Source organism: Falco rusticolus, chromosome 5, assembly GCF_015220075.1.
Source record: "Falco rusticolus isolate bFalRus1 chromosome 5, bFalRus1.pri, whole genome shotgun sequence".
Taxonomy (NCBI): Eukaryota; Metazoa; Chordata; class Aves; order Falconiformes; family Falconidae; genus Falco; species Falco rusticolus.
This window is the reverse complement of record NC_051191.1, coordinates 29,957,284-29,981,559: the sequence shown is the minus strand read 5'-3', so window position 1 is coordinate 29,981,559 and position 24,276 is coordinate 29,957,284. Positions and strand designations below refer to the sequence as shown.

General features: G+C 39.2%; 1 protein-coding gene across 4 annotated transcripts in view; it reads left to right on the top strand.

The window, feature by feature from the left end:
* The window catches only part of CHCHD3 (coiled-coil-helix-coiled-coil-helix domain containing 3), a 163,671-nt gene that overhangs the window by 25,724 nt on the left and 113,671 nt on the right, over positions 1-24,276 (top strand). For all 4 annotated transcript variants that reach the window (XM_037387850.1, XM_037387848.1, XM_037387849.1 and 1 more), the window contains exon 3: positions 3,106-3,187. In XM_037387850.1, coding sequence (XP_037243747.1) covers positions 3,106-3,187 — 82 coding nt within the window. The remainder of the gene's footprint in view (positions 1-3,105; positions 3,188-24,276) is intronic.

Sequence of the window (24,276 nt, the reverse complement as noted above, 5' to 3'; positions counted from 1 at the left end):
GATGTTGGCAAACAATGTACTTTATGCTTTTTTTTTTTTGTGGATTTTCCGGTCCAGTATTAAAAGGACATAAAATATTGAGGCATTTGTGTTGAACAGAACTGTAGTAAGAAACACTTGCATCCTGGGTTTTCAGATTGTTCTGCGAATAAGGCAGCTGTGATGTGAAATAAATTCTTTGCTTTTATGACAGCTTAATCATTTCTAAGTGTACAAATGCAGAACCTTAACTGCCCTCATTTTGGCTTGTGATGCTTACAGAGGCGTGAGGGAGATTAATATGTGCTGCAGTACAGAAACAGGTTCCTTGTGATTGCCTGATATTTTGCTAAACATTTTTTTTCTCTTCAGGCTATACAGTTCATGGTGACTAGCTGATCTTTGTTTGGAAATGTACAAGTGTGTGGTAACAACTCAGTGTTCTCAAACGAAGAGTATCCTTACATAGCCTCAGAGGAGAAAACAGTGGAGCAGTGTCAATAGTCAGTAGAGACTGTCCTGATAAAATGGGGTTTTGCTTTTTCATCTAGGGTTTGGGATAATAATCTGTAACAAGATTCATATTTACCTCTGAACTTTAATGTATGTTCACATATTTTTAGGCTGGGGTCTCACTTGCCATTTGTAAGTGTCCTCCCACTTTTCCCCAGCACAACAGTTTCTGTCATTCAAGCATTTGCTGTATCTGGCAGGATGGATATCGATTCATTCTGCTTTAAGATGCTGATAACTGAATTAGTTGGCCAAGACTTCCATATAGTTGATGAAGCTGCTTTATTAATTCATAAAATTCACTGTTTTCTAAGTCTACTTTAGAATTAGAAGAATTACACACTGGACTCTATTACCTGTAATGGGAGTGTGGGCTAACGACGTTGGGTAATATTTATGGATAAAGCCAACTCCTGGAGATGAGGTCACTAAGATATATGGCCATTTTTCACTGGCTTTTTTAAAATGTGTGTCTATTTTTTAAAATCTGCTTGCTGCCTAATATCAAACAAATAACTGGTTCTACAAAGCGGGTACTATAACTTGAGATGCCCTCCAATTCGTCTTCGAATCTCTACATACCCTCTAAGGCACTTTTTCTTTAGCTTTGTTACCAAAAAAAAAAAAAAAAAAAAAAAAAAAAGTAAAAGGGTGTATCTGCTTAAATTAGGTGGTAGCTTGGTGTTTAGGGCACTTCATTTGAGTACATACGATATGCAGACTTAAACCGGTGCATCTTAGGAGGATCTAAATTCCAGATGTTCTGTTTTCTGGGCAAATGCCGTAACTATCAGCTTGCAATAAATAGGAGCCTGATGACTTTTTCACCCTCTGCCCCAGTATCTCTGCAAATTTCCAACTGCTAACAGTTTTTGAATGCTGTCTAAATGCATAAATACTTAATACAAAAGCAACCTCTGTGGAGACTTCTTGTTGTCTTGTAGTTGCCTTATATAGTCTGAGATTCTCTGTTTTTTAGCTACTGAAGCAAGTGTTTTTGTTACTGCTTCTGGAGGCAGATGAGGAGGTTGTATCACCTTCTTGAATTTAACGTCTGTTATGCTCAAGTGACAGGCATTTTGGAGTGAGATTGCAGTCTCTTAGCTCTGTGGTTCCACAGAGTGGAATCTGAGCCAGGTGCTTTGTGTACATGAGGGAGTTGTCCACATGCCTGTAGTGGAATACTAGAGTATTGCAGAGTTAGAGGTACAACTCGGCTCCTGTAAGCACACCTTTAGTCCAGACAGGCAGGTCTAGACGAGGATTTACTATTAGAATAAACCTGGTGATAATTACTTGATTTTATTGCCTTTCTACAGCTGTACTTTAAATAGTTATTTTCTTTTCCTGCTATAGGAACATGCACGCTTATTGACTGCTAAAAATCAACATTTTATGCAAAGTTAATGGCTGTTCCACTGAAGTTGGCATAACTTTTAGTTGCAAAGCTTTCGTTCATTAGCTTTAGAAACATTTAGTTTCCCAAATGAAAAACGTTCTTCCTTACTAGATGACTGGGTGTTTTAATTTTTTTTTATTTCTTTAACTCCTGCTACGTACATGTCAAGTCGTATTCAGAGGGAGATAAAACATACAAAACCATCCCAGAGTGTTTTATTTGATATTTTTAGGTTGAAGCAATCTTTTCAGTATGGTTTCTTCTGGAAGTCTATTGAAATGTGTTTTATTGTCACAAGTTTTGTTAAAGAAAGTAACAAAAAACTACTTCTGATCTCTTTGGGTCAGAGTTTTCAGAAATATGCAGTTGCCAATAGATGTGGAGATAATTAATATTGAATTTATCAGTATCAGTTTAGTAGTTTGCATGACTGAGCCCTTGAATATTAGAGGGAGTTGGAAACGGACCTGTTTTATGTTTCAAAACCTGGTTGAATGGACTTCAGTAGTCTTATAGATGTCTTTCAAGCTTATAGGATGAGTGGCTGTCATGCTTTTCTACCTTTCCTGTGGAAAAGTTTGTTCATACACTTGAAGTTGCTTCCCTGCTTTTTCAGTTCTTAACCAGACTTTCAACTAATTCATCTGACAAAATCTAAATGAAGAAAATATTCTTTCCATGTCTGCTTGTTAAAACACAATTGGGAGGCTTTGAGGCAACATCTTTTTGTAACAATAGAAACAAAAAGTATGGATATCTAGGATGTTGTCAATGTTTTGTTCTGTAAAATCTGCATCTGAAAGTACTTGATTCATTACACAGAAAGATGCTTCCCCTGGTTCCATATGAATAAAAAGCAGCATTTTATGACTTTATTATTTAGGTCTCAGTCGTTGCGGTGTCCCCCCCTGCCCCCCATTTTACTTTATAGAGGCACATTTCTTAAGAAGATTGTATTTAATCTAACATATAGTATACGGGTTTTAATTGTCAAAAGATTCCACTAATTGAAAAGTTGATTAACAAGAGTAATTTTTAAAGGCTGTCTGTTGGATGCTAAATTTTAAAAGTTGGTTAGACCACAAGAATCACTCCAATTGCTGTATAGAGAAAAGAAAATGTATAAAATAGAGCACTGTATTATGCAGTTGTTTCGGTAATTAGGCATATGTTGTGTTCTGTTAACATTTAATTTAATTTTCTTTTAATTGTAGTTGATGAAGAGCTAAAGAAAAGAATAGCTGAAGAACTGGCATTAGAACGAGCCAGGAGAGACTCTGAAGCTCAAAAGAGAAGGTTGGTTTGTTAATAATATTTAACACAAACATGTACTTAATGCCGCCGTTACTGTTAATTATCTACTTACTAATAAACAGTTGAATTCTGTGCCTCAAGACAAAATGGTAGTTAAGACCTTTGGGCAACATAGCAAGTTTTGATACTGAATACGTGTTACAAGGAAATGTCAGTTAATTTGTTGTTTTAAGAGCTGATACATAATGTTGACCTAAATCTCTTTTGACCTTATGAGCCTGACTCTTTTTTGCAGTCTTTTAAGCTCAATCTTTGTTGATACACTCTTGAGTCCAAATATGCACTTTGTGGTGTAGAGATAGAAGTAGCTTGAGAGCAGTGCAGAGGTGGGTTACTTAAAACCCCTCTGTCTGATCGAAAGGGAAATTTTAACAGCAAGTAGAAATGTGAGTTCTAAGTACTTCTGTGAGCTGCACTGGGTTTTGAACTGCTTTAATGGTTAGTAGAGCATAGTGCTTTGTATCTTCAAGGTACTGTACTAAAACAGTTTACTAGCAGAAAACCCTTGTGATATCCTTGCTGTATATTGAAACATTACTTTTTTATGCATGTTTTTTTCAGATATTGTATCTACTATGGAAGACTAGGTAGAGGCATACAGAATGCAGCGGCAGACATTGGATGTAGTATTTTAAAACTATATTCTGCAGTGCTTAGTGTGTTACTGTGGGATTATTAGCAATTAAAAAAAATCCTGTTTGTATTTGAAATTGAGTTTGGCTGTATGGTGAACTCGGTGGACTTGTGTGTAAATACGTACTTTGATTATTTTCCTACATAGGTAATATGACACAACAAACATAAATATTAACCTACACATTGTCCTCTACTTTGAGAATGGGAAGAAAGGCTCATTATGATGAATTAAAAAAATTAAAATCTAATTAGTACTACTTAAATTGTCTGCATATATATCAGATGTTTCCTACACATCATTATATTATTATTTAAATGAGTTAGGTTGATGGAGTATGTAATTAGATAGGACTATATAAATGTCCCAGAAAAAAAAACGGGCTTTTTTTTTTTTTTTTTTGAATTGTCAGCAGGGAAATTTCTTCTTTTGAACTGGACTTCAACAGGAAAACCTGCATTACATTTGAGCTTAGTGTTGACTGCTCAACAGTTCAGCTAAATGTGATTACAATATGGAAATGTTTGTTTTGTAACTTCAGTATTTTGTTATTTGACGCTTATCAGTAACTTTCATTAAGTATTCCATAATTCAGTTTTCATGGGTTGTGAATTGGTGTGTGAAAGTTAGGTAGCAGATTGGCTTGTCACATACCCGATGTTACTTTTTGTATAGGCTGGCAGCCTTCCCTTTACTTGACTAAGTATTAGTGGGGGAGGTGTTGCATATTGAAAGGATCCTGTAAAACCTTTTTGTTGTCTTCAAATTAGGTTGAAAAATCTGTGCTTTTGAAATGTAAACTATCAAAATAAATAAATACTTACGATAAAAAACCCAAAAATCCAAATATTAAGTCTTGTTAGCAGCTTTAATAGTCTTCTAGTTTTGATTTTTTGTTTAGCAATAAGCAGGGTTTTTTCTTATACTTTTTGCACAGTGTATATATAATTATAAGAATGTTTTAACTTGACTGTAGAGGCTCTTTTCATGTTGGATGAAACAGTTTTAAAAGATGCATATATTTACTTAGCTGTTACTTAAGGTCTTTATGGGTTGAATTCTGGTTGAGGTTTGTGTTTTAACAATATTCAAAAAGCGCTGTAGCAAATGTAGAGCTGTTCTTGTCTGGATCTCGTTCTTCTAAGAACGAAGCAAACACTGTTCTGTTGATCACTTTAAGAACAGATTTGTGTTGTTCAGGTTGAGCATGCTTACCCCTCCTGTTTTATTCTAGTTGAGAAAGCAATCTCTCCATAATGCAGGGGCACAAGAAATATTTGTTCAATGCTCTTTTTCAAGTTAGGATCCATACTTTCAGGCAAAAATAATGCAGTCTTCTGTATAACCTTCTGTGCCAGTCTTCTGGGCACTCATGTACTTGTAGAGTTGGTATCATTTTTTCATCATTACTGGACTTCAGTATTCAAGCAAGGATATACTTAAGAGCTAGATGCACATTGATGGGATGAAGTATTTTGTCTTGCATGTCAGTCTAGTGCAGTGTTCTAGGTAATAGAGCCATGAAAAGGGAAAGATTACTCTCAACTGTAGCTATTTGTAATAAACACACACACATTGATGCAGTGTTGGAAAACAAAACAAAACTTGTGTTCTCAGCTACACTGTGCTTAAGATGTATAACAGAAGGAAACTGTTAACAGACAACAGTTTACAGTATTCGTATGTCAACAGTTGCACAAGAACAAATACAGTGTAGTGCAGGTTTCAGAACTTCTGTGGAGGGCTGCGTACACAAACGCACTGGTGCCGTCCGACGCCAGCTGGACTGAGGCAAGATGGTGTCCCGTGTGGGAATAACAACTTGCAGAGCTGGGATCTCTGGTGCTTTTAGCACCAGTTAGGCCCTTTGATAAGGAAGTGCGTGTAATGAGGCCTGACGCCCTGAAGGTAAGTTTTGCAACTTTAACCTAGGAAACGCAAGTCAAAGTGCTGCACTTTAAAACTTTTTTTTTCTTTTGGAAGAGGTATAGTAATGGCATAAGCTAGTGAATTTAACTGGTGTCCTAGTATTAAAAACAACCTGACCTTGCACTTCTGATCTCTTAACAATTTCATTTGATAACCCACTGCTTTTCTTTGACAGTCTTTTAAGACACGTGCCAATGGTATGTAACGCCATGAAATTAAAAGTTCTTTCTGCATTCATTTTATGAGATTTTTTTACCATAGATTATGTATTTTGCATGTGTACATTCTCACTCCTTTCTCAAAAATATTTTTTCTAACCTTCAAGTGAAACAACATTTAAACATAAATATCTGAAACTTGCAACTGTTTGTTGTGCGCGATTCTAACTGTCTAATAGCTAATTTCGTTACTGTTTCTGTATGCAGCGTATGACCACATTTTGATCAGATTGCAAAATGTATTTTACTAGTTTCACACTGTGAAGGAAGAAAATTGTAATTTTTATTCACACATACAGACACAGTACAGATGGACTACTCATTATATAAAGTTAAGATCTGTGCTTACTTCTGGGATTACAGATAAAGACTGACTCTTCAAATTGTATTTTAATGCCATCAGTGTACTCATGATACATGAGTTGCACAGCTCTTATTTAAAGGGACTTTGAATAGTTAGTTATACATAAAGTAGTGATTTAGACCCAGCCTTAGAACATGCGTCCAAAATGGTATGCCCACTGGTCTTTCATATTATTTCTGTGTGCTTCTTCATGTATGTTCATTTCTTTTGTGTGTGTGTGATTGAATATGGTTGCAAACCTGTATGTTTCTTTGCTGAGGATAAGAAGCTTGCTTAAACTTCTGGCTATAAGAGAGTAGGATGAAAGCCAGGAGGCTCCCTGGGAACTTAAATTTCACCACAAGTAATGAATCTTTACAGGATTTCCTTCTTCTAGAATTTGAAAGTCCATGTAGAGGTGGTGGAAACATTGTGAGTTGATCTGAAGGTTAGTAGCTACTGCCAGGAGAATGTGTGTGGCTTCTAGTCTGTTGACGGAAATTTGAGCATTACTAGTGGCTGCAGTCCTCCATGTTTGACTGTCGTGGCCCAGGACATCACCTTATCTCACTGGCTGTTTTTTGGAGTCCAGCTAACGGAAAAACATTCTTGGAAATGCTTTGATAAAGCTGCCTTTTGGCTGATTGCCCACTGGGAATATACCTGCGTAGTCGGATAGACTGGGTGAATGCAGCTGCTATATATAGTCTTCTTTTTTTTTTTTTTTTTTTTTTTTTTTTAAAACTTTCCATCATCTTAGGAAGCAAGATTTATTCTCAGAAACAAGCAAAGTTGTACAGGAAGGCAGGGTTTCCACTTGTTTTGTGTCTTACATTTTTCTCATGTGTCTGCTGGCTAGTGGTGGAGATGGGTTATATGAGTATGTTGGACCTTTAGTCTGACTTGTCTGGGTATTCTTAGGCTCTCCAATCGGTTGTGGAAAAAGAGGAATGTGTTAACTCCATCTTGTTTCCTAATAAAATCATATTGACCACAAACCCCACTGGAGAATAAAAGTTGATTCTAGCTTACTCCTTTACTCAGCCTAACGATTGTTTCTCACTTTGGTTTCTGAACATTTGAAATGTTTTCTCTTAAAAGTTTTTTTCATTTAGAAAAAATAAATTGATTATTATTTGATTGCAACAGAATTTGCAGTGACTGCATTAGTAGATGTGACCAGTTAATGTGTCGGAGCTACAGTCTTACAACGTGTATGTTACCTTGAGGATTATAACACTTGTCAGTATTACAGCAATTATAGCAATGATACTATTATTGTTACAGCTGGTAATACTAGAGAGCTTAATCCTCTGAACAGAAGAGGAAAGAGTAATGTGCCCTTTCCTCCTAGAGAAAATACAGCTTTAGTATTCCTGTAGTCTGTTTTCCATTTCATGTCAGTACGTACCAGGACCTCCTAAAAATATTCCATATCATTGTAGTGTTATGGAGAGACTCCACTCATTATAAAGTTTTGTATTAACTGAAAACACTATAAGTTTGTACCTTAATGGTTCAACAAACCACACGGATTTTGTTGCTTTCAGCATCTTTAAAAAAAAAAAAAAATCACCCCCATAAAGCTTTTCAAAGATACATTTTCTTGTTCGTTACTGAGAATTTCTGGAGTCTGTTCTGCTTGACATACTGTTTGTGTGCATGGTCCCTTCAGACCTACTGAAGAAGCAGGCTTTTGCTGTCTGTGAAATACATGCCAGAACCACAACTTTGGAAGAAAAGATTCTAAAAAATGAGAGTATAGGCACCAGAACTTGAATTTGGCAATGGTGATAGGTGATAAATAGTAATTGTTGATGTAGTTTGTTTTTTTAACAAAGTTCTTAAATTACTTTGCAGTGTTGTAATAGAAAGAGAAGTGGAGTCTGTGAAACTAATTTGCCATGACCTGAAATGATACAAAATATGACAATGAAACTGGTTTATCCTTTAGCTGTTTAGGTTTTCTCCTGAGGTATAGTCTTACAGATGTAGATTATTATGCAATGTCTTACCACAGCTGTTGAACTCTTCTATTTTAATAGTTTTGTTGGTGTTGGTGATGAAGGAGTCTGAAATAGCTCTTCCTATTGAAGTAATTGGAAGCATTTCTTCTGATAGCACGGAGGTGGCCTGCAACATACCAGATGGTGCCATGGCTCATGAACTTCAGCAGTGAGAAGCTGCCTCTGGTCAGCAAGATGCATCTGCTCCATCGAGTTCTGCAAAGAAATCTGCACAACTAGGTGGACCAGTAGATATGGTCTGGGACAATACAGAAGTAGTAAACTAGCACTAGGGATCACAAAATGCACATTTGGAATAAAAAGAAGTAGAATCAGGTTAAATGGGTTTATTGGCAAGAAATAATCAGTTGTGAGATTGCCTGGTTTGCTCTGGTTGACCTCTTACTGCCAGAACATGGTACTGAAACTGTTGCACTATCACTGTTAACCTGAGTGTCTGAATCTATGTATACACTAATAACTTCATTTTGCTTTTCTGTGCTTGTTCTGAATAAACTCAGCAAATATTTAGCATTTTCTCTAATTTCCCAATAAGTAAAAATTTTTAATGTTATGGCTCTAGAGAATAGACATGGGGGAATTAGATGATTTTCCTTCTCCCATCTTTAATTTCTAAACTGGGCTGAAGTTTACCTACTACATACACTAACTTTGTTCTTTGTTGCGACGGAGGGAAGACACAGTCACTCAATATGAGCGAATCGTACGTCGCTTGTCTCTCCATACCTTCGTCAGCGCTGTTGCAGCCTTTGCGAGACTTCGGCGACACGTGGCCAGCGGGACCCTCTGTAGGCGCTCCTGGGCGCGGGGACTGTGCCCTTCCGCCTCCTGCACTGCTTTCAGGACCGGTACCCGAATCTCCGTCGAACCATGGCTCGCAGGTTCAGCCCTCTCTAGGGTCCCTGTTTGGGCGCCGTTTGTCGCGACGGAGGGAAGTCTGCTGATCACTCATATTGAGTAACTGCGTCTTCCCTCCGTCACGACAGTTCTTGAATATAAATCTGTTAATTTGTTGATGTCCATAATACTTTACTGATGGTGCTCAATACATCTTTTTGTTTGTAAAGACTTTGCCTTTTGAAAGGCACAACCAGAAGAAAAGATATTTTGAAAAAGCAAAAGTGAACAACAGCCTTTATCATCAGCATAATGATAAAATTTTAGCTACTGTCAACCTCATCAAACTGCTGAATTTCTCCACTAAAATATATACAAAAGGCAAATGAAGGATGTGATTTCCCATAGAAATTGAACATTCATGAATGATTACTTACCTTTTTTCCCGGGAAATTTCAGTCTTACTTTGCTAATCATTTAGCTTAGACTAATTATATTTGTGGATTTTCAGTCTCTCTTTCTTGGCAAGTGTTTCCTAGCTTCCACTTTTTCTATATGCTTTGGCACATGGCAAATATTAATTATATGTAGAATGAGGTGTTTTTACAAAATGCTGTGTGTGACAGACCCTTCAATATTGCAGAAATTTTATTTTGTTCAAGTCTTCAATACATACATGCATGTAATTTTGTTAGTATGCCAAATAGATGTCCCTGTGCAGTTTGTTGATGTATGGCTGTCCCAAGATGCCCAGATGATTGGTTTTCCTGTGTTTAACTGTGCTTGTATTCTCCTGTATCATATCTCCTGTGATTCTAGCATTTTGTTTCTTAGAGGAAAAGTACTAGTGTAAGGAGGAATTCTAAGACAGGGAAAGGCTTAAAAGTAGCCTTTTGTTTGGTTTGGTGGCCCTTAAGTAAATCTGTTGCTAGTTCTGCTCTAAAATTGTTTAAGGCGTGACAAAAGTAGAAAATTATCAGGACTAGCACTGAGCATTTTGCAACTGTTGCTCAAAATCTTATTAAAAAGGATCTGATGTATGTAGAATTTTCACAGTGTATCTTAAACCTGTTTTAAAATGTCTATTTAGACAGTCTCAACCCTGCAGGATTACTTCTGTTGAAATTAAGATCATGGACATGGGTTAGCTTGATTTGAGGAACATGTTTTAACTTCTCCAGGTGACTTCATCTGAAACTGAATGGGACACATTCCTGGGATCCCTTGTGAAGGGAATTGCATGGGTGGTAACTGTCAGTGGATGGGAGATGCTGGGTATCTGGACATTAATGATTTTAACCAGTAGAACCAGAAGAGAACTATTATTACCTGCAGCCTCAGGAGTGTTACAATGTCTCCTAACTACCTTGTGCTACAGGTACAAGCCTGCATTTTGTAGCCTTAGTCCTTGTCCAGCTTTCTGGGCCTTCTAGTGGTCGCGTGTTGGGATCCCCATTATCCCTTCCCTGTGTTGGCTTTGCTTATTTTCTGGTATGGTCACCAAAAAGCCAATTAGCAGAACAACAAAGACACAGACGTGTTAGAGCAGGTCCAGAGGAGGGCCACAAACGTGGTCGGAGGGCTGGAGCACCTCTTTTAGGAGGATGGGCTGAGAGAGTTGGGGTTGTTCAGCCTGGAGAAGGGAAGGCTCCAGGGTGACCTTGTTGTGGTCATTTGATATACAGAGGGGGCTTATAAGACAGACTTGAGAGGGCTTTGCTACCCAGGGCCTGTAGAGACAGGACAAGGGGCAACAGTTTTAAATTGAATGAGGAAGGTTGTAGATTGGACATAAGGAGGAAATGTTTTGTGATGAGGGTGGTGAGACACTGGCACAGGTTGCCCGGTGAGGTGGTTGATGCCCCATCCCTGGAAATGTGCAAGGTCAGGTTGGACAGGGCTCTCAGCAACCTGATCTAGTTGCAGATGTCCCTGCTCATTGCAGGGGGGGCGGGTAGAGTTAGATGATTGTTAAAGGTCCTCTCCAACCCAAACTTTTCTGTGATTCTGTGATGGCTGTTGATAACTCTTAGGCTATTCTCTGTTTTGACTGCGTCGTCTCCTGTGATGTCTTGAAAGCCACATGAAAAATGCTTTTCTTCAGCAATACAGATGATAGATTTTCAAACATTCCTTGGTAATGAATTGCTGGAGCCTGTTCTGCTTGACTAGTTGGGCTCCATATGGTGTGGTATTTTATCTGTCATTAGCTGGATAACTTATTGCAACCTCTGTATTCCTAAATGTCCTCATCAGTCTGGAGGAAACCTTTCTAAACTCTAAATCAGCTTTTAGGAATAAGTACACACTGGTTTGTGAAGGTGTCTTGCAGTGGTGGGTTATTAGATTGCAGCCATTAGCTTCTTTGTATGTTGTTTTGTTGTTGTGCTTAGGGAAGGGTCCCTATATAACTGCAATTTACTTTATGGTTTAATTGATACTTTGATGTGTCTTGAGTGCTTCCCCCGACCTTTTTTTGTCATGTCTCAGCAGTACATTGGATATATGACAAGGTCTTTGAAAACTTCTTGGAGTAGACAGCTTTTGCATAAGAGAATAACAAATTCACCAGTGAAAATGTAAAGTGAGAGAAGAATGAAGAACAATATTGGAGAAGAACCCTTTGGGAATTACACACCAAAAATGTTATAATAAAATCAATACTAGGGCTTGACCTCTTTGTGCTACTGTATATTTTAAAGCTTACTATTGATTTCTGCTTTAATAACATGTTTATTCTAGTTTACTGGCATAGGTCTGGAGAACATCAGGAAAAATAAAATGATTGATTTATTTACAATACTCATTTTATATTTTACGGAGGTAAATTTATAAAGAGTATATTAATGTGTCTTCAATTCATATGGGTAGTGCACTAAATGTGGCGAGAACTTTTTCGAAGTAGACTTATTTTCTTCCTAAATTATTATATTTTGCTGGGTAATTAGCTGTGTTGAATTGGGAGACCTGTTTTTTTCTTGCAGTATTCTTCTCATGGGGGACAAAAAGCTACTTTGTTTGAAAATAGTTGTAATAGTTTTCTGCCACAGGGACCTCTTGATAGTGTTTAGATTAAGTGTGAAAACAGTCTGGAAAATTACATCTTCTTTACTGTTGACTGTAGGATAGAAAGCTGGAAATACTTTGAAGCAGTAAAAGAGATTATAACTGTTTTGACTTCTGATAGGTCAAAAATAAGAGTTTAATATCTTCTGGCATTTGTAACCATACTGTTTAAAAAAAAATAATGGCTAGAGATATTACCCAATTGATAATCACATTTAGGAATGCAAGAGTTGGCCCAACAGACTTGCACCAAAGCTTGCCTCTTCTGCTCATCCTCTCTCTGACAAGGTTTCTGTGAAGTAAGTGTTGCAGAGAGAGATTCAAGGAACTTTTAAAAAAACAATTGAGCAAAACTGCTTTTAGAGGGAAGTTTTGTCATTCTTGGGGGCGGGGTGGGGGATAAGTTACACACTCCGGGAGTGAAAAGGTATATTTTTGAAGTATTGTTGTCAGTAGTGCCATATTTATGTAGTCTATGGATAAGTATTCTATCTTCGTTTATACACCTTTATATGTGGTATGACTTGTCTTCTGTAAATTCTGGGAAGCATAACCTTTTTCTAGTATGACATGCAGTGTATCAGAAGAAAGCCTAGCTATTGATTTGAGAGAGCAAAACTTGGATATTTTATAGTGATAAACAGGTTAAGTCCTAAATTGCATATAAACTAGAAAGAAAGGCTAATGTGACATCTGATAAGGGCCTTCCGTCTCTGAATGTGACAGGTATGTGTGCATGACTCTCTCCTTCCCTGTCTGAAGGTGCATAGTTGGTAGAGAGAAGACTTAAAATAGTAATTGGGTAAGATTGTAGAGAAGGCTTTTCTGGAGTGTAAAATCAGGTAATGCCAGGCAGTGGTGAGGGCTATTCATTTACCAAAGCATTCAAGTTTGGTGTGTATAGCTGATTTTATAAAAATATGAAAAAGTAAAACCTAATTCCTTTGAATGCACAAAAGGCTACTTCAGCCTCAGGGCTGGGGAACACGCATGGATACAGCAGCATTAGGATCACTTCCACAGGCTGAGTTCCTCCTATTCCCCTTTCCTGGTCATGCCATCTCATGCTTTTTTTACCTTTCTCACAGCAGAAGTTTCCCTTGCCTGATCTCACACACAGCAAAAGATTTAGAAGTGAACTTATTCTTCCATAGGGCTGGAGGATTATGGGCTAATACTGCTCTGTCACAGGAAAAGAGGGCATAAGGAGGGTCAGGCTGCATCAAAACTATCCCTCTGCAGGCAAGGGAAGATGCCAAGATTCAGTGTGAAGACATTCTGGATTCAAGCAGAGATTTACCTATAAAATAAGTACTGTGATCAGGTGAGATGTTGTAACTGATGCCTCTTTCGACAGCCATCTGTTGAAAACCTGATTCTATTATGGAAGCGTAAGTCACCTTCTGAATTGGGTTGCATTGTACTCTTTTTAAAACCATAGGAGTTTAGTGCACTATCTCACCTGCAGAATGCCAAGGAAGCAAAAAAAAAAAGCTTGCAACCATGCTGCTTATGAGGTTGAGAATTTAGAAACAGCAAGCTATCTTAGAAGCCCATTTTACCTTACTTACCTGTTTTCTGGGAAGAAAAATCAGTATTTGGCAGTGGTTTACTCTCTGAGATTTCTGTTACTGGTTGACTCCCCATTAATACGGTATGTCTAGTTCTCAGTATATAAGGAAATGAATCTTGGAGACAGGAAGTGGAAATTGGAGGAAGCAGTGCTCTAATTCTCTCCTACCTTTATAAACCCCAATTTTCAAGGAATTACTTTTCACTTCAATTTTAAAACTTGGCATCTCAACTGACAACTTGTATACCAAGTTCTAGGAGAGATGAGAAAATGACTTGAAGTCAGTGAGCTTATTTGGAGAGAGCATTAAAAAAAAAAAAATACTGCTTCATAGATTTAAATTCAAGTAGGGAGGAGGGAAACCATTCCCCCCTAGCAATTTTAAGCAAAACTTTGCTTTCAAACCGCTGCGATCTTTCATTTTGAAAAGTAGCAAATGAGTAGACATAGCAGAGAAACACTTAATAATAAAAAACCCTGTAACTGTCACTTCATTTTAACAGATAATTAATGTTGTCGTAATTTCATGACTGCCTTTGCAGATCCCAAGAGGAGTGATATTAAGTTCAAAAGTAATTTCAAGTGGAGTTAGGTGGATATCGGGAAAAGTCTTAACTAAATACATATACAAATTATGTAAAACAGTTTTACTATTCTGACTTAGGTTCTCTGCATGCCGCTGGCATAAAGGTAGAAATTTGTTCATCTATTCTGTCTTTATATAATACTGATCTATATGCACATATTTTAAAAAGAGTGGCTTTATGAAGTATAATTACAAAATCCCCTCAAAGAACCTTCCCTCCCTCCTAATCACCCTTCCTCTCAACACCCAGCAACTCCCTAAAAAAAACCCCAAGTATCTTAATGAAGAAAGTCAAAACAACTATCTTCTATATGGTGTGAGCAGCCATCGGACTGACAAGAGTCAGTGTCCATATTGCAATGTGTATTAACAAGCTGTCCGTGGAAGTATTGTTGATAAATTGAAGAGCTGTATGTAATTACGAGTTTTGAAATTAGTGTCTTTGATCTTTTGATCAAGAACTGGCACATAAAATAACATGGCCATTAGCAAAGATTTTTCAATTCACAAATGTTATGCTGAGGCTGTAAGGCAGCTGGAAAAAGGAAATGAATGAGTATGTTCAGCTGAATGTTATTACTTGGACTCGTTATGGGTAATTTGAGAAGTACCGCTTTTGAAGTAGGGGGTAATTGAGAAAATGGAAAGAAATGGTTAAGTGGGGCAAGGTGGAACATAGTCTTTAACAAAGATAATTTGTATTGAGTTTAGTGTGTTCTTGGGTTGCGTAACAGACTTCAGCCTGAAGAGTCAGGCAAAGCACTTGATGCCTCCTTGTCTTCCTTGTTATTGGTACTGGAGATGTCCAAAACTAATGTATGAATTTTAAGATAATTTGGGACTGACCAACGGCAAGCATGTAAAGGATTATAGATGGGGAGGGTAGATGTAGAATAGATATTGGGAAGAAACTCTTTACTGTGAGGATGGTGAGGCACTGGCACAGGCTGCCCAGGGAAGCTGTGGATGCCCTTCCTGGCAGTGTTCAAGGCCAGGCTGGATGGGCCTGGAGCAACCTGGGCTAGTGGAAGGTGTCCCTGCCTACAGCAGAGGGGCTGGAACTAAGTCACCTTGAAGGTCCCTTTCCAACCCAAACCATTCTGTGATATTGGAGGAAGGAGTTAGCATTATGGGAGAAGATTACTTGCTGCTTAGGGATCAATTTTGGAATCACTTTTATGTTTTCAGTAATATTTCTAATGAATGAAGCAGTGATTTATATACATGTATGGCCAGAATTAAGGAGTAACAGGTCACCATGAGGAATAAGTGGGTATGGAACAAAGTACTGGAGCTGGAATTCTTGTTAAATTTAATAAAATGAAGTGCAAGGTTAGGAAACTAACAGTAATAAAGTGTAAGACACTAGGAAAATCTTACTCAGATTATGGTATGCAGCTTGAGGTAGATAGGCCAACCCCCCCCCCCCCCCCCCCCCCCCCCGACATGAAACAGATGTTGTTTGTATTTGGTTTTGTAATATTTAATCTGCAAATTTGAGAGATGTTGCTAGCTCTCATCAGAGGACAAAAAGACCTATCCCAACCCATATCCAGAATGTGTAACTTGGCCTCTCTTTTCCTTCTTGCCATTTATTTTAACTCACTGTGAGCTGTGGGAGGTCGCTGACTTCTGTGTTATAGCCGAGGCTAATCAGTTGGGATGATTTCAGACGTTGCACTTTGCTTATGGAGTATGGGGGGAAGCCAGTCACTAAGTCTGGAGTACATCAGGTTAGAATTGGAGGGCTCTTTTTTTTGGAGCCTGCAGGTATATAGGACATGTTGTGTTAATTAAAAGGGTTGGATGGGACAGGGATTGCAAGTCTTATTGCTACCTTTGATCTTTTCTCTCTTGCTGCATACACCATAATCATGAGTGCTCTTGATCATTGGTAGTGAATTTATCAAAGAATTTTCATTGTGCGCGTTGTGCTTTATAAAGTGCATAGCAATTGGGATCCGTGTAGTCAGGATTGAATGGTTTTGGACTAAGCACTCCCAAAATGATTGCAAATCTGGGTTTGACGACCTTCCTTTTTTCATTCTATATTCCTGCATTTTTTAGCATTTCAGGTTTGTCTTGCTGCTTTTCTCTTAGAATCATAGAATCATTTAGGTTGGAAAAGACCTTCAAGACCATTGAGTCCAACCATTAACCCAGCACTGCCAAGCCCACCACTGAACCATGTCCATGAGCACCGCATCTACGTGATTTTTGAACACTTCCAGTGATGCTGACTCCACCACCTCCCTGGGCAGCCTGTTCCAACACTTGACCACCCTCTCCGTGAAGACATTTTTCCTAATATCCAATCTAAGCCTCCCCTAGTTTTCATCTTGTGCTGTTGCTTGTTACTTTGGAGAAGAGCCTGACCCGCACCTCGCTACAACCTCCTCTCAGGTACTTTTGGAGAGCGAGAAGGTGCCCCTGAGCCCCCCCTCTGCAGGCTGACCCGCCCCTGCCCCAGCCCCAGCCCCTGCCCGGCTCTGGACACGCTCCAGCCCCTCTGCGTCCCCCCTGCCCTGAGGGGCCCGACCCTGAGCCCAGGCCCCGAGGGGCGGCCGCACCGGTGCCCAGCACAGGGGGACGGGCACTGCCCCGGCCCTGCCGGCCACAGTGCTTCTGACAGCGGCCAGGGCGCTGCTGGCCCCCTTGGCCACCTGGGCACGCTGGGGGCTCCTGCCCAGCGGCTGTGCCCAGCCCCCCCGGCCCTTTCCCCCGGGCAGTTCCCAGCCCCCTGCCCCCAGCCCCGCTGCCCCTCACACACTTGGCCTCGGCCCCTCGGCCCGGCCTGCCCAGCCCCCTCAGAGCCCCCTGCCCCCGGCACATCGGCGCCCCCCGGCCGGGTGTCACCCGCAGGCGGGCTGAGGGCGCGCTCCATCCCCTCGCCCCGAGCGCCGTGCGGGTACCCGGCAGGGCTGGCCCCAGCCCTGGTCCCTGGGGAACGGCCCCTGTGCCCGGCCGCCAGCGGGATGTCACTCCGGTCCCCACCACGCGCTGGGCCCGGCCGTCCAGCAGCTTTTACCCGGGGAACAGCACGTCCACGCCAGGAGCAGCCGGCTTCTCCAGGAGAGCGCTGGGGGAAACGGTCCTTTTACTGGTCCTAACTCTCTTGTACTTAATGGAAGATTTGTTCAATATGTAGATGTGTTTAAAACCCACTTGGTTAGAACATAAGTTCAGGAAATTAAATTCCAGTTGTAAATTTACAAATTTACAACCGCTTTCCTGTAGGTGATTTTTAGCAACATTTTGTGTTCTACCTCCTGCCCCACACACAGGTGGTGTGATGCCACCACATGCAGCATTTAAAATACATTTCACTTAAAGCTTTGTTATACGAACAAAGGAAATTGGAAGAAAAAGATTTATATTTTTTCTATTTGGGATATGTGAGCAATATGAGTGCAGAGAAGTCGAAGGCAAAGTGTGTCCTTTTTACACTGTGGGTTTATGGTGCATTAAAATTTGTATTTTCTGTTAACACGTGCATAATTTGAAAAATTTGGTTTAGAAGTGTACTTTTAGGACAGGTTTTTTGGAAATGTGATTGTTACTAGTGTTAGGAGTAGCTCCTTTCAGCTGTAGTATGCAAAGTCTTATGTAAATAGTAAATTTTTTTGTGTCTAAAAAGTGCAGGAAGTAATTTCAACTTAGAATAATTTTTGTGTTGTGTTTTTGTTCACAGGAGTCTTAGAATGACATTCCTTTTCAGATAGTCTGTTTCTATATCTCTTTTCTTAACTGTGTTTTGCAGAGGCAGATGAACTTTAGAAAATTTATCTGACTTTGCAGTCAGGTGAATAATCAGTTACTAGGAATTGAGTAGGAGAAATATCCATGTCACACTTCAGACTTCAGTTCAGGTTAAAGTTGTTTTTGTCATGTCTCTCACATCTTTTTAAAACCCTTTTCAGCTACAGTGATCTTCAACCACAGCTTTCTGTGGCACATTCAGCGTTCGCTCATTAAATATTGAAACTTGGTACTCAGAAACGTTATTCATTCATTAATATTGAATCATGGCCTAAACTGCATTGTTGAAAACATTTTTGGATGTTATGCAAGTCTGTCAGAATGCATTAACAAACTTGCTTGTGTCAAACTAAGCAAAACCTCTGATGAATGGTTTCCACTGTAAACATAGCGTACTCTTATTTTTTAGTCAGTGTAAGCTTTTTGAATTGAGGAGGTATCGTGTAGAAATGTAGGTGTTCAGAGATCATGAAAGAAGCTGGCTAAAATTAACATTAATTAAAAACCCCAAACCTCGTAAGAAAGCATATAGATACATTTTTTTTTTTTTTCATACTGAAATGTGTTAGTTTTACGTCTTACATGGAGTTCATACTTAAGGATCATTTCCAACTTTCAAGATTTTAGATTTTTCTACATTTTTACAGGGAAGAGGAAAGGATGATTTTCCTGGTAGTGGACAAAGTGTGTAGTGGCCATCAAAGCACAAAACTTTTTTTTTAACATTTCTCAGTGTGTTGCTGTTCTCTGTGAATTAAAAGGTGCTTTTCCCTTAATGATAATCTTTCACATCTGCAGGTGTTATTAAAGAATGACAGAAATGGATATTTTGAAGTAAACAGAGTGAGTTCTCCTGGACTGAGAATTAAATTATTCATCTTGTTAGTGTGGCTAACATGGGTCATGCTGTGTAAGATTACAGTACCATGACATAAGTAAAATTAATGGATTTTTGTTTTGAAGCCATATGAAAGATGGATCTGAAAACGTTGGAATTTTTTTCAGAGTGAATCCGAGTTTTATCATGCCTTGTTTTGGAATGTATTTTTGCATTTCTTAAGAGATACAGAAAACAGACCGCTAGTCCCATCAGAGATGCTTTCTTGTTTGTTTCTTAAATTTCCAGCTATTCTGCGCAAGTATTGGAGAATGGAGCTAGCTGTGTATTTTGACTTCAGTGACTTTATTGGACCCAATATGGTGTTTGTCAGTTATTAAATGTCATTACTTAATTAAGGAATTATTTTTGTTGGGGTTTTGGTATTTTTTATGTTATTATTTAACAGTACTTTTACTTGAATAGAAGTAATTACTTTAAACTGATATGTACAGAAAATACAAAATTCTGAAAACCTGAAGAGCAACTTTCTAACAGTTTTTAAATATAAATTTATTCAATTTATTCCTTAATATGCATTAATTTAGGAAAATTTACTTTTCCTCTACTGTCAACAGCAGTAAATGACCAAGATGAACTAAGTGATTGAGATCATTATTATTTGTTTTTTTTCATGGTGCTTGTGATGGTCAACCATAATTGATGACTGTTCTATGCTGGCTGGGTGCTCTCACCTGTAGCCTCTTTGTTCAGTGGCAGTGTACAGTACAGCATCACTGCCATGATATTTCAACTGTTCTTTGTTCAAGTTGGGGCTAAATCAGTAGCACTAGCTTGGGAAAATGCCATAATTTAATTAATTTCTTCCTCCCGGAGATGTGGGGTAAGCATTTCAGGCTGCCTCAGGTAATGCTCTGAAACATTTGGTGTATTCACATGCAGATTTTCTTTTACTAATGTTGCATTTGGTGTGTTCATAGGTAGCTCAAAAGCCGTATAATAACAAATGCCGCCTAGAATCTCACATTCACTGTTTCTATAGGAAAAAAAGATATAAATAAAAAAAATAGGAATGCTGAAGCAAAAAGGTTATTCTGCTTGAAATCAAATATTTCCCATTGAGCTTACATCTGAAGATCTGCTTTTGAACGTGGTTTGGACAGATGTTTTAATTATCTGTATAACTTAGATTTTGTTTCTGTCTGTCCTGCACACATCTCAAAAGATATAGACGTGAAAAGGAATTGGCTTATATAGAATCACAGAATGGTTTGGGTTGGAACGGACCTTAAAGACCACCTAGTTCCATTCCTTGCCAGGGACAGGGCCACCGTCCACCAGCCCAGGTTGCTCCAAGCCCCGTCCAGCCTGGCCTTGAGCACTGCCAGGGATGGGGCACCCACAGCTGCTCTGGGCAACCTCCCATCTCACCACCCTCACACTAAACAAGTTCTTGCTAATATCTAAATCTGCCCTCTTTCAGCTTAAAACCATTGCTCCTTGTCCTATTACTACAGGCCCTTGCAAAAAGTCCCTTTCCAGGTTTCTTGTAGGTCCCTTTAGGTACTGGAATGTGCTCTAAGGTCTCCCTGAAGCCTTCTCTTCTCCAGGCTGAACAACCCCAACTCCCTCAGCCGGGCTTCCTAGCAGAGGTGCTCCAGCCCCCGATCATCTCCGTGGGCTCCTCTGGACTCGCTCCAACAGGCCCGTGCCCTCCTTGTGCTGAGGACCCCAGAGCAGAGGCAGCGCTGCAGGGGGGTCTCACCAGAGCGGAGCAGAGGGGCAGAATCCCCTCCCTGGCCCTGCTGGCCACGCTGCTCTTGGTGCAGCCCGGGGCTCGGTTGGCTTGCTGGGCTGCGAGCGCACCTTGCCGGGCCACGCTGAGCTTCTCGTCCACCAGCACCCCCAAGTCCTTCTCCTCAGGGCTGCTCTCAATCCATTCTCTGCCCAGCCTGTCTTTGTCCTTGGGATTGCCCTGACTCAGATGCAGGACCTTGCATTTGGCCTTGTTGAACTTGATGGGGTTTGCACGGGCCCACCTCTCAGGCCTGTGCATCTCCCTCCTGATGGCATCCCTTCCCTCCTGTGTGTCGACTGCAGCTCACAGCAAACTTGATGAGGGTGCACTCAATATATATGAGAGCATCTTTCAAAATTCTTCTCATCTGTCTGCCGATGCGAGATTGCTCTGTGAGAATAATTAGGTTTTGTGTTCAGTTTTAACAGAATTTAATATAGGTGGAGTGTACTGCAAACATTATTTTGATTAAAGCGACTTCAGGAATAAAACAGTCCAAAATTTGTCTTGTAGTGGAACCTAAAATGTGATAATATGGTAACAAAAATTACAAAATTTTTACTATGCCTCTGTTTGTTCTGAGATCCATAAATCTTTGCTTGTTAATGTATCAGGATTTACCTAGCCTGTTACAGTTTCCCCCAGGATTTTTTCCCCTCGGTGACAACAATGTTTAATCATACTTCTGGTTGGTGGTTTGGGTTTTTTTCAGGAAAATGTGAACTTCATATATTTAGGTCTGCTTATTGTGTTCAGTAATTTTAATGCATGTAATAGCATTCTGCTCTGAGTGACTCCAAGGGGCTGCTGTCACCAATGAGATGGGAATTACCTGAGTCTGAATTTTCTCCAGAGGGGGTCTGGGTTCAGTTTTTTTATTCAAATAGATAATCTTCATAACTGTCACAGCATTCATTTCAGAGGAAGTTTAGTAATTTTTTTATCCTGTAGCTAAGCTCTTAAGTCCAGTCTTTAAAGGCAATAAGAGCCTCAGGCAGGGCATTTTTATTCTCTGTTTTGTGGTAAGCAGGATGTTTGCAGTGCTGTGAGGATTATCAGTGCAAAGGTGCATCCAGTTTTAGCCAATAGAACTTATCTTCTTCTGACAAAAGCTCTCCCTGCCACTCCCCCCCCATTTTAATGCCCAAATTTTTTCTGTGTTTAGAGTATCTGTAGACAGGAGATGACCTCATTTTCCACTTGCAAAACATACTTTTCTTAAAACATATATAACAAATGAATTTTTGTATCTTAGCACAAAAATGCTTAGGAAGTGTTTTAGGTATTCACTGACATGTTTTTCAATTCTAATTTTCAGAAGTTTGGGTAGTACTAAAAACAGATTTCTAGAACAGGCATGGGAGCTGATAGGAGTATGTTGAAGTATCATTATTACAAGAAGTGTGTCCAGTAGGTTAATTATGTCAGTCATTGACTGTAAGGATCTACCCATACTTCTAAGATAAAACTAGCTTTAGAAGTACCACTGAACAAGCTAGAAACTGAACTATGTACTAGGTTGTGTGCCTGTGTTCCTGAACTTCGTTGAACATTTTCCTGTCTTCAGTCTGTAAAATTCATGTTCACATAAATAAACAAAATCTTTGATTTTGCTATTTTTGCTTATGTTTTACTTAATGTAAATACTTCATTACTTTTAGTTATCTTTCAGCAAATAGATCTACAAATACGTAGAGATGTCTTTGTATTTAAATATGAATATCAGAATATAGTGTTAAAATCAACAGCCAAAGGAAGACTGGGGTAAGCTTGGACCATTGCTAAATGAAGCAGAGTGCCTGGTTATAAAGGAAATGGAGAAGGTGGAGATACTCTGATGCCTCCTTTGCCTTTTCTTCTTCTGCCTTTACTGTTAAGGCTGGCTTTCAGGAATCCCAGCACCGTGGGACCAGAGGGAAGGTCTGGAGAACAGCTGGAGGAGTAGCAAGTTAGGAATGCTTAAACAGACTGAACTTCAAGCAAGTTCCATGGGGTCTGATGAGTTGCACCCACGAGTGCTGAGGGAGCTAGCTGGCTGATGTCATTGTGAGGCCACTCTCAGTTATCCTTGAAAGGTCATGGTGATCAGAAGAGGTTCCTGAAGACTGAGAAAAAGCAAATGTCACTCATGTTTTCAAGAAGGGCATTTTCAAGAAGATCTAGGGATTAGGACAAGAAACTGAAACACGTGAAATTCCATCTGAACAGCAGAGAGCACTGTGAAGATGATCAAACACGGGAGTTGCCCTGAAAGTTTGTGAAGTCTTCATCTGTGGAGGGATTCAGAGCCCAACTGAACACTGTCCCAGGCAGCCTGCTCTAGCTGACTCTGCTTGAACAGGGAGTTTGAACCAGATGATCACACAAGGTCCCTTCCAGCCCAAATGACTGCGTGATTCTGAGGGAGCTGTGGACTGCACTTCTCTTTTAATAAAAAGACAATCATCAAGCATTTAAAGGATGGGTGAAAGAAGTTACGACGTAGAACTTGAGTGCCAGAAGCTTTAACAGTAATAAGATAAGTAACTTAATCATTAGCTGTTTGTTTACTAAATTACAAGAAGTACACGTACATAAATTTTCTTCATACCGTTAGCTCAGAGTGTTGAAGCCCTAAAAGACAGTGCTGTAGAAAGGCAGGAGTTGTTGCTTTTTGTGTGTGATTGTGTGCTATAAAACAGCTGAGAACATGAAATACTGTGAAGTGTTAATCCACACTTTAGTACATAGAGGTTCTTATTAATGCTTTAGGTGTATTTTCAAATAGCACTATGGAAAAGTGATAGCACTGCATCCTGTATTTCATTAAATTGGCTACTGTAATGCACTGTACAATTCTTGAAACTGTGTTTCATCATTATTTAGTAGTATTTTATTCAACTGTGTAGAAAAACATATAGCCAGCAGCGCTGCTGTTTCAGCACCTTTTTTTAAAACACTTTCTTTCCGTGTAAATGATCAGTGTAATGCATAACATTTCTTGTCTGTTAACTTGAGTTTTGTGCTTAAAAGTGAGAACGATTATATTGTGCCTTTATATTTCTTGTAATTAAAAATGTTTAAGTGATTTATATGAGATTCTTGGAGTAGTGGACAGTACTGACAAGTTGTGCTGTTTAACTCCTTAGAAATTGCAGATGTGCATCTATCTATTTTTTTACTTTTGTCTAGATAATTTAATTTAATACTGTAGACTTAGCTGATGTTTGCCTTTATTCAGCTGCAGTACATGCTGAATGCCAGTAAAATGAATTTGTAATGTCAAGGAAGAAAACTACTGTAAGTTGATGCAAGCAAATGTTTGTGATCAGCACGTATCTGCCTTGTGTTTGTTTCATTAAGCTCCTACAAGCCACCCAATTATGTAACTCAAATAAATGAAAATTATTTAAAAATCCTACTTATTTTGTTAAAACTCTTGTGAATTTAAATCAGTTGAGATGGCTATTTAGGACTTCTTTGT